Here is an 18330-nt window from a genome sequence, read left to right as displayed (position 1 = left end):
CCTCCCAAGTCTCTGGAATTATAGGGGTGGTAGTGTCTTAATGACTAAAAAAATGAAGAAAAAGAAAACCCTGAATCTAATTTTCAAGATCCTTTTCAATTTGATCATTCTCAGTCTTTTACACGTCATTTCAATCTTTGCCTCCAACAACTACCCAGTTGCAAAATTACTCTGATTATTGTCCCCTGAAAAAAAATTCTTGCTCATCTGTTTTGTTCCCACACCAACCCTTTTTCTCCATTGTGTATCTACTGTCTAATATTAGGAATTCGTGTCATATCTGGTTTCTCCCTTCTCCTTAATTTCATGTTTTGGTCATCCCTCACTTGAACTAATCCATTAATTTCGACAACCTGCTTTAAGCCTCTACCCCCTCAAATGTTTTACACAATACCACCAGAGTTAGCTTGCAAAAACCAACACACCAACACAGTGGGTTACTATTCTACTTTAGAACTTTTAATAAGTGATGGCTACCAGTTCAGTGTTTATCACATGCTAGGTCAGGCACTGTGATGTATACTTTGTAAACACTGTCTCCTTCCATTAGTTCTCTAATAATCTCATATTAAGATGATATTAACTCTTTTTTTTTTTTTTTTTGGTGCCAAGGATTGAACCCAGGGACACTTAACCAATGAGCCACATTCCTAGCCCTTTTTTTATTTTGAGACAGGATCTCAATAATTTGCTGAGGCTGGCCTTGAATTTGCAATCCTCCTGCCTCCAAGTCACTTGGATTTCATGAATGTGCCCCTGTGCCCAGCTACCAACTCAATTTTATAAATGAGAAAACTAAGGCCAGGTGTTATGCACGCCTGTAATCCCAGGCATTTTTAATCCAGGATTACAAATTCTAGGGTGGTGTCTTCAATTTACCAAGACCTTGTCTTAAAAAAAAAAAAAAAAAAAAAAAAAAAAAAAAAAAACCGCAAGGGAGTTTGGGGATGTAGCTCATTGGAAGAGCCCCTGCCCAACTAGCATGCATGGGGAACACTAATGCTTAGAATATTAAGTATCTTGTCCACAGTACGGTTATTATTAAGTGGTAGATAGGATTCAAACCCAGATAGTTTAACTTCCAGAGCTTGTGTCCTTAATCATCTAGAAGCAATCTTCCTGCTTACTAGCTTAGATTTCAGCTCCACTTGGTATATAAAAATATCCTTTCCAACTTCATCTGCCACTCCTTGCCAACCGCTTTACATATTATTGCCATACCTTTCGTATTTTTTTCCCCAAGTTCCAAGCCTTTCTACTTGTTTTCTCCACTCCTACCTTCTGCCTGGAGAAATTCTACACATTCTTCAAGAACTATCCCAAAACATTATCATCTCAGTGATGCTTTCTTTTCAAATTAAGATTGTCAATTCCTTCTCTGTGGTTCCAATAGCACTTTGTTTCCAATTCATTTTATTATTTACTTACAATAATGTCTTCCCCTACTACATTGCCAGCACTCTAAAACAATCTATCTTAATATCCTACTCAATTTGCAACCCAAATGCCTAGCAAAATGCCTGGTTCAAAGTGGTGCTCATTAAAAGTTGTACATGTAAATGGTCCCACACTTTCCCTATTTCAATCCTAACCACCCTTCAGGGCCTCTTTCTGCCTATAAAAAACACCCTTCATAAAGAGCTGGGATGTAGCTCAGTGGTAGAGCATTTGCCTAACATGCCTGGATTTAATCCCCAGTCCTAACAAAAACAAAAAACCAAAAAAAATTCTTCCTAGACCATTCTGACTCAAAGCCATTATCACCTCTTTCAAACTCAGATTGGCTGGCTCTGCCACTTAATCTGGCAATTATTAATCATGCTGGTCTTTATGAAATGTATTAACTTTCCTTAAGTACTGATTTCCCAAGGACCCTGACTATATTTTACCTTTTGTACTTATGTTGCCTGTTGTACACATCTGTCGTCTGTTTTGATGCACACAATAGGAATTTTAAGAAAAGCAGCTATTGGATTATTTTGATGTTTTATGTATCATTCAAGGATGCCCCATTAGCTTCAGATTATTTCACTTCTGTGCATAAACAAACATTTTTATGGTGAAATGAAGTCATATGTTGGCACTATAACATACCTCATTTAACAGATCAAGGTTCTTTTTACCAAACTTTACAACTCTTGCCAATTCATTCAATAGCTCTAAAACCTGAAGCTTTTGCCTCTCTACTGAATAGCTTTATTTCCTACTATGGCATTTTCCAAGATAACTTGTTACCATAGTGTTTCTCTCTCTCTCTCTCTCTCTCTCTCTCTCTCTCTCTCACTCACTCACACACACACACACACACACACTACTCACACTACTCTGTTCCTTTGTTTTCTCTAGGACACAAAGTACTGAAACTTTTAGTATGATCAATAGTCTAATGGGAGAGGAAAGAAGAAAAATCATTTTCAGGGGTTATTTTACACAGATAAGTCTCCAAAACAGACTTTGTAAACAAAGATTCAATCTGCTTTAAAATAACAAACAACTGGGCATGGTGGCACATACTTGTAATCCCAGTGACTTGGGAGGCTGAAGCAGGAGGATCACAAAGCAAGGGCGAGACTGTCTCAAATAAATAAAAGGACTAGGGATGTAACTCAGCACATAAGGCCCTGGGCTTAATCCCTAGCACTGTAAAAAAAGAGAGAGAAAGAAAGAGGGAGGACAGGAGAAGGAACAAAGAAAAAAGGGAAATGAACAAATGAACAAACTAGTAAGAAACACTGAAGTAGCTATGTGATCCCAAGACCTATGTGGATCATCGGAAAATTTCTAAAAAAAAAAAAAAAAAAAGCAATTGTAATAAAGATAAGGTACTGGAAAATAGTTCAACCAAACAACCTCAAATTAATAAGCAGGATGAGTAGTTACACAACCTAAATAAATCATAAGGCTGCCCATCAAAAATACATCAGGCTAAAATAAAACATACACACTTAAGCACCTTGGTTCAGTCTGAAAGTGAGATCATTTATGGTCAATAAAACCTAGGGAATAAGGGGGAAATGTTGAATATGAAACAAAGTTGTCACACTGTAGGTGCTAAAATAAACATACAATATGCTAAAATGATAAAAGTTAATTTTTGTACTATGACTAACAGAACTGATAATCTCGACAATCCAGCTTCACAAATCCCTGACCTAGTAGTCTACACAACAAAAAGTCCATTTTTAGTATCTGGGGAAGAAAAGAATTATTTGAACAATTTGGGCCAAGTAAAGTTTTGAGGGGAGGAGAAAAAACAATATACATAAACTTAGGGTTTTGTGTTTTAATTACTCACACCAATTTTGCTGATGTGACACTAAGGCACTGGTGCAGACACATTAGATGTTTCTTAATTTGTTTCTATTTTCTTATTTGCAATTTAGCTAAATACAGAAAAAATGCTTAACAGAATAGTTAAAAGGTCATATAAATCACATAAATCTCATCTAAATCATTTGGGCTATATTAATTTTTAAACAGAAAGCATTTGACCTGTGCATGTACTAATATGTAACAACAAATCCCACCATTAAGTACAACAATTATGCACCAATAAAACAAAAAACAAACAAACAAAAAAAAAAAAAACTGTTTTTGACCTGAGCCAGCAGCTGGACTGGGCTTAAAACCGAATTTGTTTTAACTAACCAGGAAGACTAATCACCCATAATTAGTGACATGGAATTGCTACCGATAGTTTTATTTTATTGGTTTTTATTTATACATAAGAGTAGAATTCATTTTGATGTATATATACAAGCATGGACTATATCTTATTCTAATTAGGAGCCCATTCTTAGGGGTATACATAATGGTGGGATTCACTATGGTGTATTCATAGATGCATGTAGGAAAATTATTTTGGATTCATTCCACTCTCTCTTTTTCCTATTCCCCCTTCCTTCCCTCTATCTAATCTACTGAATATTCTTCCCCTCTCCATGCTTATTTTGAGTTAGCTTCCACATACTGGTGAAAACATTGAACCTTTGGCTTTTGGGGAATGTCTTATTTCACTTAGCATGAGAGTCTCCAGATCCATCCATTTACTGACAAAAGTCATTCTTCTTTATGGCTGAGTAATACTCCATTGTGTATATATACCACATTTTCTTTATCCATCCATTCATCTGTTGAAGGGTATCTAGGTGGGTTCTATAGGTTACCTATTATTAATTTAGCTGCTGTAAACACTGATGTAGCCGTGTCACTGTAGTATGCTGATTTTAAGTCCTTTGGCTATATGTGAAGGAGTGGGATAACTGAATCAAATGGTGATCCATTCCTAGCTTTTTGAGCTACCGATAATTTGAGTAATGAGCTAACTTATCACATTCAGACATGAATCACCTATAGTATTCAAATCTCCCAAACGTCATAATATGTGAATTTCAGGCATCTGATATTAAACACAGGAAGACTGACATCTCTTTAAAAACCTACATGACCATGAAATGTAGGCTTCTGACTAAAAGTATAAAACCTAAAGTTTTGACACAGTAAGGAGAAGTTCCAGGGAGTAAAAGATTACTTGTATTCAATACCGATGATGGTTTCTATAATATTATTACTACAAAATGGCACATATGCAAAACAAGCATCACATCCTGGAATTAAATGAAATCTTCACTTTAACAAGTTAAACTTTTACTGAATCAGTACAGTGATCATTTATCTTCAGGCAACCAATGTTCTTGACAGTCAACTGTAAAATTATGGTACAAAAATTGAATGTAAAAGACCAAAAAAGCCTAAAAATGAAATTTAAAAGTGGTTTGGGGGATCTATATGAAAGGTGGATTTCCAAGTAACTTCAAAAAAGCTGTAAGACTCCATGAGCAGTGCAAACTAGTCTGTTACACACTTACACACTATCTTTTAAAATATGATCCATACAAAAATTCCACCTGGCTAACAAATTCTATAAAGAAGTGAATGTTGTCTTCACCAAAAGCATACAACTAAGTGTATAAGATATGATAACCATAAACTGTACTTAACTATAATTTTCTATACTAACAAGCTCCTATCCTATTTACCTAAAGCAAATGACTTTTTTCTCATGTCAATAAACCATAAATATGACTGTGTTGGACTCACAACTCAGCTTTATCCTTAGAATCTCATTTTTATTGCATGAAGAAAGCATTACCATATACATGACAAGAACAAGAAGATTCATAAGCATAAAGATAGTATAAATTCACTGTTCATGAAATGTGACTGCTTATCTCACAGTGAAAAACAGCCAGGGAAATGGAGAGAGAGAAATATAGAAAAATGAAGAAATAACCTGCGTTTTATTCCAGTCCCCTTATAATTTCTAGGTAGGATGAGTGCCTGAACTATCAATTTCTTTTTTCTCTTTTTAAAAAGGTATCTCAGAACAAGGAGTCTATAACTTTGGTGGGGGAGCGGGTGGTTTACTGGGGATTGAACCCATGAGTACTTTACCACTGAGGTACATCCCCAATCCTATTTTAAATTCTGAAGCAAGGTCTTACGTTGCTGAAGGTCTTGCTAAATTGCTGAAGCTGGCCTCCAACTTGAGATCCTCCTGCCACAGTCTCCCAAGGTGCTGGGATTCTAGGTGTGTACCACCATGCTGACTCCCTTAATGCTCTATTCAGCTCATTCCCATCAATGCCTGGCCCAACTGGATATACGACCAGCTTTCAGATTTCAGACCACATATTAGCCTAGGTAAAAATCAATGTCGTTCTTTTAAGAATCAAAAGAGGCTCAGACTGGAATTTTTAAATTTAAAAAGAAAAACGCGAAAAGTGAAAAGGTTTTCTTATTTTAAAGTATTTTAATGGAAGCATACATTCAGATTTCAAAACGGTGCTAAAAGGGATTAAACACTGCACTAGTGTATTTGAGACCGAATGAAACAACTAACATACAACAAAAGTATCTAAAAAAATTTAGGAAATCTTTATTCTACAATGATTTCGACTTACTGACCAAGTTACAAGGTAAAGAAAAATCAGTTCGAATTGTTTTTAATCTCCACAGTAGTGTTTTAAGTTGATGGGCTCTCCTTGAGAGCTTAGAATCTTAAGCAACTCTCAGCCCTCAATTTATCTTAAACAAATCTGCTTACCTATTGTGTGTAAACATCCATCAATTCTGCCCTGGCTCAACAACGTTAACTTCTCCTAGGGTGAGTGTGTAGGTGTGTGTTTACAGAAGGGTAACCCCTTTTGACCAAACTGTTGACAGGTTTCTAATATTTCTTCCGATCCACGAGGCTTTTTTTTTTTTTTTTAATGCTGCCCACTCCCCCCCGCCCCCCACACACACACCCGCATTCTGCACTTAAAGTCTGGGTTGCCAGTTCTGCCTTGGCCTGGACCCTTCACCCTTGTCCAACTCCATAAGGTTCCCCCAATTTCAGCGCGGGGAGGCACCTGCGGGTCAAGCGCGAACCCCTGCGGTTGGCGTTAGCGAGCCGCGGACAGGGCGGACGGACGGGCAAACGTGGGCCAAAGCTGAAGTGATTTCGGACTACTAGTCGCCCGGCCCGCGTGGCTGAAGGTCTTAGAGCCCCTCCGTCTGGCCCGGCAAGCTGAGAGTACAGCTGTCGCGGAGCAGGAAGCTAATCGCGGCCGCGGTGACAGGCCCGATAGCAGAAGGGGCTCACTATAGGCAACAGCCTCAAACCCTGGGCTAGGAAACCCCAAGAACAAAACCGCCGCCCCAGCCTGAAGGCAGCGGGAGACCGCGGAGCCACCAACTCAGCCCAGCCCAGCAGGGGCCCGCCCAGGGGCCACTCCCCAAGGGAGGCAGCCAGTCACTCGCTCGCCCTGCCGGGCCCGCTCCCGAGGGGACGGGCTCCCTCCCGCCCTCACATACAGCTCCTCACGCCAGGCCCCCAGGGCTTCGTCCACCTCTCACCTTTGACGACGCGGTCAGCCCCCGGAGGGGGCGGTGGGGGCGGGGGTGGGGGCGGTGCAGCCCGGGCCGGCTCCGGGGCGGCCATGCTGGGCCCGGGGCTCGGCTAGGCGCTGGGCCGGGCGGGGCTGGGGGCGGGGGCGGCGGCTACCAGAGCCAAGCGGCGGCGCCGCCGGGGAACATGGCGGACCCTCTTTCCCTTCAGAGGGGCTAAGACCGGCATGCATCGCGCGTGCGGGGGCGGAGGCGGGGCAGGCCCTAGGGAGTTGGGCAAAATTACTGAAGCTCGGAGAGAAACAGGACGAGGCCAAGGGATCAGGTTAAAATTCTTTCCAAGTGAGTAGAGGAAGTAGTCCTTAGCTAGTTGCCGAGATAAATGAGTGTATCGAAAAATAACACTGGCTCTGACAAATTTCCCAGTAAAATGGAGAGACGTGATCAAACTAAGAACCTCCCACTAAGAGAAACGAAAGTATAACAATTTAGCTATCAGATATGAGTACTGAAGGGTTGCAGGCAACAAGAGAATAGGGAAGGAATTCTAGGGTCTAGAGCAGAGACATAACCATTGAAAATGGGAGTTTGAAATGGAATTTCGGCTCTTCTGTTTAGAGTTTGTAATTGTCTAGAGTTTGAAGGTAGACTAAGAATGAAGCAGTATACGGGAAGTGAGGGAATGACACCAAAAGATAGTCAAAGAGTTTGCAGAATTCACCCGAAAAGGACATAGCTTCCCTCTTGATTCATTCATAAAATAGATTTGGAAGGCAGAGGGGTAAATAGAAAATTAAAAATTAATTCCTTATTTCTTTGCATACACAAAATCTGGGCTCAGGTGACTTACTGAACCTTTATGGAGTCGAAGGGGACCGATAGTCATGGGGAAGGAGGTAGAACTTATCCATCGGAGTATGTGTATGACATAAGATGTATTTAATCAAAAAAAGAAACCATCATTATCTATTAAGATGTGTGTGTGTGTGTGTGTATCTTTATGGCCTAGGTTCCAAGTGGGATGGAGGGTAAAATTCCCTCACGTCCTGCTCAATAAAACATTTGCTTCCAATCAGTTCATAATAGATGGTGATAATTAGGTAAGCAGAACAAAGATCTCAGTACCTTTCTACTTCTTTATGGCAATCTCAATGACCTGAAGACCTGGGATTTAAAACAAAGAAGGAAATCCCAACAGGTACTCTTTGCAAAAAGCTCAAAAAATATTTTACAGGGAAGGGCTTCTTGGAGTGAGACAGGGTGAAGGTGGATTTTTCTGGCATGGAAGTGCCACAACTCCCCATGGGAAGGGAAAGGAAGAGGAGGTGGGACATGGGAAGAGAGCAAGGAAGAGACAGGGAGGCACAGGCACATCACACACATGTAAGGTAGGGCTGGGGATGTGGCTTAGTATTACAGTGTTTGCCTGGCATGTGTAAGGCCCTGGGTTTGAACCCTCGCATCAAAAAAAAAAAAAAAAAAAAAGCAAAAAACAACAACCAAAAAACCGCAAACCTGTAAGTAGGAGAGTACCAAGAATACCTGGATAAGGAGTAAGTTTGTAAGGAATCTGCCCAGAAAGTCTCCATCAGGAATGGAGAAAGGAAGTGTATTACATTGAGTGCCTCTGTCAGGAAAGGAATAGGAAACCATATTTAAGGACCCACCGACTTTCACTCTTAAGTGCCTTCATCGCCTCTTCACCTCCTCATTTTAAATCAGTTAAAAGCAATTTCTTATATTCTAGGCCATCCTACCCCATGCAAAAGAATAAGAGCATACAAAAGGGAAGAAAGACAAGGAATTAAATAGAACTATCTTATAGATTTATTAATGAAAAATACTTTACAAAAACAGTATGTTTGGCCCTAATAGATCAGCTGACTCAGGGTTTATAACAGCGACTGAGCAAATGGCAGTAATGACTCTGCTGCTGAGGACAAGAGGGTATGTTAGTGTGCATGACTCCATCTGTTCAGAAGGATGAATGTTAGGTTGGCAGCTCCACATTCTAGGCCTAAGTTTTGGGGCACAGGGAAGGCTGACAGTTCATGCCCTCCCTCACTTCCCCTGAATGATGTGGTTAGGACCATGACCCCAGACCTACAGGACCCTCTAAGGATGGGAGATGGGGAAGACAAAGGGTCAAGTAATAGAGACAAGTGGATAAAACAAAAAATAGGGATCTGAGGATGAAGGTTCAGATGGAGGTGGGGCACAACAGTATCCAGGAATAAAATGAAGACCTTAAGACACCAAGAAGTGGCTAGTGTCCAGCATAACAATGGATTCAACTTTAAAATGACTCAAAGCCCTAATAGCAGCTGCTTCCTTTGGCTAGGGAAATTAAGGTCAGAATTTCAAAAATTCCCTCCCAAGAAGCCAAGTCTCTCCTTTAGAGGTTCCTGGTACCCCCTGGGGAAACTGCCAATTCTACATTGAGATAAGACTATCACAACCATGGCAAGAACATAGGGTGCCAACTCTGCCACAGTGCAGTTTTACAGAGGAGAGTAAAGGGATGACCTTTACCACCTGCTATGCTGCAGGACTCTAGCCCTGTTCTGCTCTCTTCCAGGAGCATCTGCTAGAACCAAGAGAAGCCCCTCTCTCCCTGTCCTGGGTCCAGATTGGGAGGCATAACTGCTTTGCCTCCAGTCATCATCTGGCGGTATATCTACTCTTCGAGGACCAGGGGTTTGGGACCCCCGAACAGGACCAAAGTTCCAAGCTGACCTGCTAGATGGTGGAGACAGAGGGTGAACAATGGGAGGGTGAGAGGGTGAATTAAAAAGATCTCCCCAGGAGTGAGTATGAGGAACTGGAAGGCCCTGGCCTCTTTCTGGAAGTGTGGCAGTGTGGTATAGCTGAGGCTTGCACCCTGGAGTAGTTAGGAATCTGGCCCCAACTTGCTGGTTGTTCTCTGACCAGGGTTCCCAGGAGGCATCAGTTCTGGAACGATGGGGAAGACTCCGGTAGTTCAAAGTCCTTCCTGTGTATTTGACCCCTTGGGAAGTTTCACTCCTGTCACACATAGCCAGAAACTGCTGGACACTCCTCGAAGTTCCTGGGAAAAGAAAAGAAACTCAAAGTTTGAACATATTCAGAAAATAATTCTTCCCAAAGGACTATTTTTGTTCTACCCAATTCTTCACTCCTCCAAGACCATCCACATAAGGGAAAGAAGGAACTTAGCTTTGCTTTTGATTTAATTTTCTAAAATTCTTAATATACATCAAAATCAAATCTTAGCCTGGTGTGGTGGCACACAACTATAATCCTAGCTACTTGGAAGGCTGAGGCAGAAGGATCACAAGTTCAAGGTAAGCACAGCAACTTGGCAACACCCTGTCTCAAAATTTTAAAAGGGGTGGGAGACAGCTCAGTGGTAGACAGCCAGCCTAGCATGTGTGAGGCTCTGGGTTCAATCCCCAGTACCACCAAAAAAAAAAAAAAAAAAAAAAAAAGTCTCTTATCTCCAAGCTGGGCAAATGAAAACAGTCTCCTGGATGTTGCCATATGTACCTCACTCCACTATAATCTCTCCTCTAGCACTCACATACCCACACGCACACACACCATGGATCCCTAATCTAGCAAATATAGTCCCCTTGTGATGACTCTATTCCTTGAGCAACTACTTTAAAATCTTAGTTTTTCTTAACATGGTATTTTCACCCCAGTTAAGCTGCCTGTTTATATTCTTGCTCAATCTCTGAAATCTCATACTTTTGTTCACATCACTCCTTCCACATGCAAAATGTAGAATGCCCTTTCTACATTTATTTGATCTTGATACTGTCAATATCATAGGCTGAAGTTCTTTGTAGGTGTAGGGGGAGGGAAGGGAATGTCCTATGTATTGTATGATCTTTAGCAGCATCTCTGGCTTCTCCCCATTAAGTACGAATAGTTCCTCCTCTCTGCCCACTGAGAACCACTGCCTTAAGCTACAGATTCAGCCAATGAGGAGGAAAGGAGAATGTCTTACTATGGAGGGTCAAAGAGAGCCAGAATGATGCTGCCCATCTTCCCTAGGATCATCTGGGTCTATATGCATGGCATTGGGTACTCCAGGTACAGTCTCTCACATTCACTCCTTGTCCTTGTACACCATCCGTCCACTAAGACTCAGTGAATAGGATGAGAGAAAACTAGATAATAGAGATCACATTTTCTGTTTGAGAGGATCCCCAAAACTGGGTATTACCTGCCCCTTGGTCTTTTAAAAGCTATCCTATCATGATTGAAAAAGTTTATTCTCATGAGTAGCCAGATTAGACCCCAGTCTAAGAACCATGGTGTGCTTAAGAAAGAATTCAGTCACAATCCATTGAGATCAATGCTTGATATTGAAGCAGTAATTCATATCCTTATACCATTCCACCGTGGGACACCCCACCCTCCCAAAAAGGTACATTGATTTGACCCTTAAGAGTTCCCTGGAGGTACCACATTCTGGCATATAATATTAGATTGGGGAGGGAGTTACCTGGGGGTCTATAGGGCTCCCCTGCCATGCTGGGCATCAGGACATCTGGGGACAGGAACTGTGGTTGGGGAGGGTAGAGTTGGGGGTCAAGGAGAAACACAGAAGGGTCATGGATGATAGGGAGGGAAGAGGAGCTGGAACAACGGTGCCCGGTTTCCAAAGGCTTTTTCTTCAGGTTTGATGGATCCTTATAATGAGACAAGACAAAAAACATAAAGATGAGGATTAACACAAAGCAGGATGAGGTTGGGTAAACACAGTGAGGCAAGCAAGAGGAAATGGAGGGAACTAGAACACAAACACACCTTGTCTAGAGAGGGACCCAATTTACTCAGCCACTCTCCCTGTCAGACCTTCTAGGAAACTGCAAACTTCAGATCCTCTTCCCGTTACCAGTTTTCATCATATCCACCATCTTCCTAACATTCAGGTGTTTAGCAAATTTTTGTTAGTAGAAATAGAATGAAATAGAAATTTCGGAAAATAGAAATGAGTAAGAAAGCCAGATAGATTGAGAAAAATAACTCAAAAAAACTGGGAACTAAAATATATCTGCTGAAACAGAATCAAGAACTCTATTCCATCTTCTGTCCTTCCACTACTGCATTTCAGTTTCCTCTTCTGTGAAGTTTGCATTCACAGATACTTATGTCCTGCTTGATACTGTATTAGTTATTCACATTTGTGGTAAAGACCCAGAAATATCTCCTTTAACATCTAAAACACTAATACATTCAAAACTGAATGAACATTCTTCTAAAATCCCCCTCCCACTACCATATTTTATATCATCCAGGCACAAACATTGGCATTGCCCTTGACTTCCCACTTCCCATTGACAATTCAATTAGTTGCCAAGTACTGTCATTTCTACTATGGATTTCATATGTAAACTCACCTGAACCACCGTAACAGGCTTCATTCTGATCTTTCTGTCTCCTGTTACCTGTTTACTGTGACCTACAAAGTTCCATGTGATATCGAACTGCTGATTTTTCTTACTGTATCCCCCACTATTCCTATATCTTTAATAATCTTTCTTAATGTTCCTCAAACACACCAACTCATTCCTACATTAGAACCTTTACTCTTATTGTTTCTGCTATCATGGTTCAAACATTCATATCACTGAGGTCTCTGATCAAATGTTATTTCCCTAAAGCTGAAGTCCCTCACTGCCTATCAAAAATAGCCCTGAGGAATAATATTGCCTCTTTACTCCTTAACACCTTATTTTTTTCTTCTTTTTCATATTTATCATTGACTGAAGTTTACCATTTGTTTGTTTATTGTCTTTCTCCCCTAATAGAAAACATTTTTTTTTTTCACTTCAGTATTCCTTGCACCTTGAAACAGTACATGGAATAATGCAGATACTTGGTAAATAATACATTAAATAAAACAACCTGTATACTGATATATTTAATAGATTCCAAGCTATTCAAGGACAGAATTTATGTTGTTTTACCAGTGTATGCACATAACACCTATAAGGGATAAGAAGGAAAGAATTTCAAAAAGGCAAGAATTTCTAAAGGAATACCACACTTTTCTGGTGTCTCTCCCAGCTCTCTGGTCTCTTTTTCTCAGTCTCCTTTTAGGATTCTTCAGAATAAAAACCACCTTAAATATGATGCTGTTCAAGGTTGTATCTTGACTTTTCTCCTCTCTTTGCAATGTTCGTTTCCTCTTTTTAGTGGCTAGGCTTCCCAAATCTCCATTTCTAGCTCATGTGTCTTATATCCAAAGACCTACTAGGTATCTCCACTCATGCATAATATCACTAAAATAGGACATATATCTTCTTCAAATATATCATTATCAACGCATAAAACTTGGTTATCATCCTTGGTTCCCTTTTTCCCACATCCAGGCAGACATGTACTAAGTCTTTAATTATCTGTTCTTCTAAACTCTGTACTGTAAGAAATAGGGCTCTCCGTGGTCTGTGGTCTGAAACTTGTTTATTTTCTTTTCCATTTGTCAGTACTCACCATCGCCTCCTCTCACCAGACTCTCTAATCCTGCCATACCAAATGAACCTCTTTTCATTCAGTTAATACTTGCCTCAGTTCCCTTTACCTGCTATATCCTTTTTGCTTTCTCTAAGAAGGCTTCCCTGATACCTCAAGCTCAGTTTAGACATCTTTATTATGCTCCTTATCGTATAATTGCTTATTTATATGTCCTTTCTAGTTAACTGTAAGCTTCATAAAAGCAGGGACTGTATCTAATTCACTTACACAGTATCCCTAGCAGCTGGCACAATAACAAGAATATAAGCCTAATAAGCATTTGTTAAAAAATGAATCAATTAATAAATGAATGATAAAGAAGTCAGAAGAAAGGAAGTCAGTTCTTCTAAGAAATAACGTTTGCATTAAATGCACTGAAAAAAATGTGAGAACAAATGGTGGGCAGAAGAGACCACCTTCTCCAGAAAGAACAGCAAGCTATTCAATTATTTGGGTACTTATGAACAATAAAATGGAAAAAAAATATGTGCCTTTGGAGAGACACTGGATCAGAAGAGGCTGATAGTGCAGAGACACAGCTTTTATTGTGTATTTTTTGTACCTTTTTTTTTTGTACCATGTTTTTAAAATTGTTTTAAAGAGGTTGATGAAACAGCTCATTTGTAGAGTACTAACTAGCACAGCATGTAAAAGGGTCCTAGGTTCGATACCCAACACACAAAAAAATTAAAATAAAATGAAATAAAATAAAACCTGGTTTTAAATTTTTATTGAACTGACCATATAGACAAGCTTCGGTGTGCGGGTGCTTTGCTTCCTGATCTCTATTATAATGAAAACTCAAAGTGTCTTGGTCAAGTGTGTGAAATTATCAAAATGACAGATTACCTACAAATCTAGCCAATGACAATATTTGAGTTTGTTGATTTCTACTGGTTTGAGTTTTCTGGTCCCTTCCACCTATCTATGCATTATTGTATTAGTACTCAATGAAATACAGCAAAGAGAAGGATTTTAAATCATTTTCCTTTTCTTGTTAATGCATGTGCTTCACTTTAGATTAAAAATACAGTGGACCCACTCAGTCATGTACTGGGGTGAGGAGTAAAATGCTAAACAATATCCTGTCTTATCTCTTCCTTTAATAAGTATCATAGATTCTGACCCAATCAGTAGGCTTTGCTTCTCAAATTCTTCTCAAGGCTACAATGACCCTTCTCACCCTAGGGAACCCTAAAACACAACCTTTACTCCAGGAAAGGAACTTTCCTCTGGGCTCCAAACATGTAAGTAAAATAATGACCATGTGTCCTCATTTTTGCTCAATGCACATGGTTTTCCCCCAAATTACAAACTTCAGTTTCTCCCTGCTCTTTCACCAGCACTGTTTCATTACCTAGCAAAGATGAGGGTGCTCTAAATAGACAGACCCTGATTCTACTTACAAAACTGTGGGAAGAGACAGGAGCCTCCTCCCTCTCTGAGATAATAGTGCCACTGAGACTGCGTGAGATGCGGTGAAAGTTCTCTTTACTATACTGTTCTTCCTCCCCATACTCCCTGCTGAGGCCTCGGCAAGCTACAGCCTTCAAACATATAGACACACACAGGCAGACACATAACATCAGACCTGTGATTTTCCCACAGGCCCCATCCTTAGAATATGGGAATAAATATAATGGAAAGGTAGTGACCATGTGGCAATCTCAATCAAAAGCAGCCCATTCTCAGATCTTGTTCTTTTCTGATAGCCCCACATGACAATGCCTCTGTTTTACCAATAACCCTACCATTCATTCCTATGTATACTTCCTTCCCTAACATACCACCCAGGTCCAGCACCTTAGCTCTTGAGGCTGCTACCTGAGATGCAGGCACTGTGCTGGCTTCAAGGAGAATGTGTTCCATTTCTGCTATTCGGGTCTTTGAGAGGTCAAGACCAGGGGCTGAGTGTAATCTCCTCCCCACGCCATCTGCAGAGCCTGAGAAAGAAAACATAAATATAAGGTAAAGCTATCTCTCTCTTGGGATCTAAACTCTGAGACTGGAATCAAACTCAGGAGTTTTCCTTTCAATAAGTAACAAATATGCATTCCTGAATCCAATGGGAGAAGGTGTTCCTAGAATTTAGAAACAATAATTTTCAGAATATGGATAGATTACCGTAGGCCACAATGGTCACAGATCATAGCCCTTTAAGAATTTTATAAAAGGACAGGCAGCTGAATGTCCCTATCTTACTCCATTTTTGTAAACATACTCAGCTTCTGACAGAGTTCAGTCTGAGACTTGTGGTATCTAGTGGTTTTCTAGAGTATCTATGGTGATAAAGGAAACTATTATCTCTAGTTCAGTTCAGAATTGAAATGATCATTATAGTAATCATATATCAAACCTCCTCATTTTATATAACAAGAAAATGATTTCCAGAGTCTGACAGGTAGGTAAAAGTTTATTCAGAATTAAAACTCAGATCTCAGTTTTCAGCACAGTACTCTATCACTCTAAAAAAGAGCTTTCAAGGAATATTTGATATATATAAGGCTTTTTTTTTTTTTATCTCCCCTTCTCCCGTTATCCCAGGTTCTCTCACTTTTACATTCTAAACAACCACTTATACGGCTCTAAACTGGATATGTGACTCCCAAGGGTCTGTCCCCAATCCAATTAATTAAGTCATCTATTCTGAAAATGTACATGTCCTTGACCTACATTATATATATATGTCCATGGCTACTTTGTGTCTCATTCTAATATACATATCTAGCTGATGTATGATATTGCTAATATAAGTACTGACAATCAGTTGTTTTTAATATTTCCTTGTATTTACATGTAGTGATTCTGATACTGCCTCTGAGTCTTATGGGAGTTTTTAAAAACACAGCTTCCCAGTGACTGAGGAAGATGAGGCAAGTTTGAAACCAGGCTCAACAACTTAGGGAGACCCTTTCTTTAAAAAAAAAAAATTGGACTGGGATGTAGCTCAGTTGTAGTGTGTCTCAGGGTTCAATAAGAAGGAAGGGAGGGTGGGAAGGAAAGAGAGAGGGAGAAGGAAGAGAGGGAAAAGGAAAGGAAGAGAGGAAAAGGGAGAAGGGGAAGGGGAAAGGAGGGAAGAAGGAAGAAAATACAGATTTCTGAGCTTCAGCATAGGCTTGATATTCAAGAATCTTTGTGGTTTGAGTCAAGGAATCTTTGTTTTTAAAAATAAAAAGACAGTATGGAAAAATATCCTTGAATATTGTTAAAGGAAATGTCATAGTATTCCTAAAAAGCAATCTGGAAATACCTATTAAAAATTGAAAATATGGGGCTGGGATCGTAGCTCAGTGGTAAGAGTACTTGCCTAGTATGTGTGAGACACTGGGTTCAATTCTCAGCACCACATAAAAAAATGAATAAATGAATAAAATAAAGACATCGTGTCCATCTACAGCTAAAAGAGCTGAGGGTTGGGGATGTGGTTCAGTCATACAATGCTTGTTGAGCCTTTGAGAGGCCCTAGGTTAAAAAAATATATATCTCCACCCAGAGTGGTGGCATCCACCTAAAAGTCCAACTAAAGATCACAAGTTTAAGACTAGCTTGGGCAACTTAGCAAGACCTTTTCTCAAAATAAAGTTTTAAAAAGACTGGAGATGTAACTCAATGATAGAGTTGCCTATAATGCGTGAGGCCCAGGATTCCACACCCAGTACACAAACAAACAAATAACAACCAAAAAACCTGAACCTAATTTTAATTGCACCCTTGCCTCTAAGTACCACCTTATAAGAAAAATAGGGACCAGAAGAACCTATTTTTAAAATTTTTGTTTTATGGTACTAGGGATCAAACCCAAAGAACCTGTTTATTTAAAAAAACCAAAACCCCTACTAAATTATAATCAGTAAAATATGTAATATATAAAATGCTTTATGACAAATGAACACATTTCTTCAACAAATAAAAGGCAAGGACCCAGGAGTGGTGATGCTCTCCTGTAATTCCAGTCACTACAGAGGTTGAGGCAAGAGGATTACAAATTGGAGGCCTATCTGGGCAATTTTGTGAGATCCTGTCTTAAAATTACATAAAATAAAAAGAGATTGTGATTTAACTCAGTAGTTATAGCCTAGTATATGTGAGGCCCCAGATTCAATCCCCAGTACCTCAAGAAGAAAAAAGAAAAAAAGAATGGTGTTTATGTAATTCTTAGGACCTACAATCCCATGAAAAGATCACATACTACATGACTCCATTTATATGAAATGTCCAGAACATTTCAGGTAAGATAGACAGAAAACAGATTTGTGGTTGCCTGGGGCTGGAGAGGATGACTACTAATGCATAAAGGGTTTCTTTTTGGCAACATTTTGAAACCAACAGTGGTGGATTGAGGATGTAGCTCAGGGGGTAGACTGCTTGCCTAGCATGTGCAAAGCACTGGGTTCGATGTATAGCACTGACAAAAAAATAAAAAAATAAAAAATAATGGTGTGGGACAGGGAGGAACAATTAAAAGCCAAAAACACAAAACAAGAAAAAAACCCTGAACTGCTACAATGAGTTAACAACTCTAATATATTTAAAAGCTATTGTATTATATACTTTAAACTAGGGGAAATGATGGTATGTAAATTATATATTATATTTACTTTTTTAAAGAAGTAATTTGGTGCTGCTTAAATGCTCTATAATAAGAAGTAGCACATGCCTATAATCCCAGCAAGTAAGGAGGCTCAGGCAAGTTTGAGGCCAGCCTCAGCAATTTAACAAGAACCTCAGCAGCTTAGTGAGACCATGTCTTAAAAAATAAAAAGGGCTGGGGATGTAGCTCAGTGGCAAAGCACCCCTGGGTTCAACCCCTAGTACCAAAGGGGGGAAAAAAGTTTATAACATTGAATTAGGTATTAGTTTTATTCAGTAGCAGAATGTATAAATTATGGTACATTCATATATAATATAATCACAGAACTGATTTTTATGGAA

The 18330-nt window shown here is 39.7% G+C and overlaps 2 protein-coding genes across 27 annotated transcripts in view; both read right to left on the bottom strand.

Moving 5' to 3' along the window:
• PPP3CB (protein phosphatase 3 catalytic subunit beta) overlaps positions 1-7117 on the bottom strand; it is a 54332-nt gene extending 47215 nt beyond the window's left edge. For 4 of the 10 annotated variants that reach the window (XM_079137090.1, XM_079137092.1, XM_079137096.1 and 1 more), the window contains exon 1: positions 6901-7115. In XM_079137090.1, coding sequence (XP_078993216.1) covers positions 6901-6985 — 85 coding nt within the window. In that variant the 5' untranslated portion in view covers positions 6986-7115. Of the gene's footprint in view, positions 1-2514; positions 2534-6900 lie in introns of those variants that run through there. The other 6 variants (XM_079137098.1, XM_079137091.1, XM_079137094.1 and 3 more) reach the window with 6 other exon arrangements.
• Positions 7118-8695: 1578 nt separating this feature from the next.
• USP54 (ubiquitin specific peptidase 54) overlaps positions 8696-18330 on the bottom strand; it is a 134979-nt gene continuing 125344 nt past the window's right edge. For 9 of the 17 annotated variants that reach the window (XM_079137043.1, XM_079137033.1, XM_079137045.1 and 6 more), the window contains 4 exons: positions 15223-15341; positions 14805-14945; positions 11384-11570; positions 8696-9958 (listed from right to left, as the gene is read on the bottom strand). In XM_079137043.1, coding sequence (XP_078993169.1) covers positions 9420-9958; positions 11384-11570; positions 14805-14945; positions 15223-15341 — 986 coding nt within the window. In that variant the 3' untranslated portion in view covers positions 8696-9419. Of the gene's footprint in view, positions 9959-11383; positions 11571-11688; positions 11803-14804; positions 14946-15201; positions 15342-18330 lie in introns of those variants that run through there. The other 8 variants (XM_079137049.1, XM_079137034.1, XM_079137038.1 and 5 more) reach the window with 4 other exon arrangements.

The sequence above is a fragment of the Sciurus vulgaris genome (genome assembly GCF_902686455.1).
Source record: "Sciurus vulgaris genome assembly, chromosome: 4".
NCBI classification, from domain to species: Eukaryota; Metazoa; Chordata; class Mammalia; order Rodentia; family Sciuridae; genus Sciurus; species Sciurus vulgaris.
Note: the sequence above shows the minus strand (reverse complement) of the source record. Positions and strands in the feature narration are given on the sequence as shown.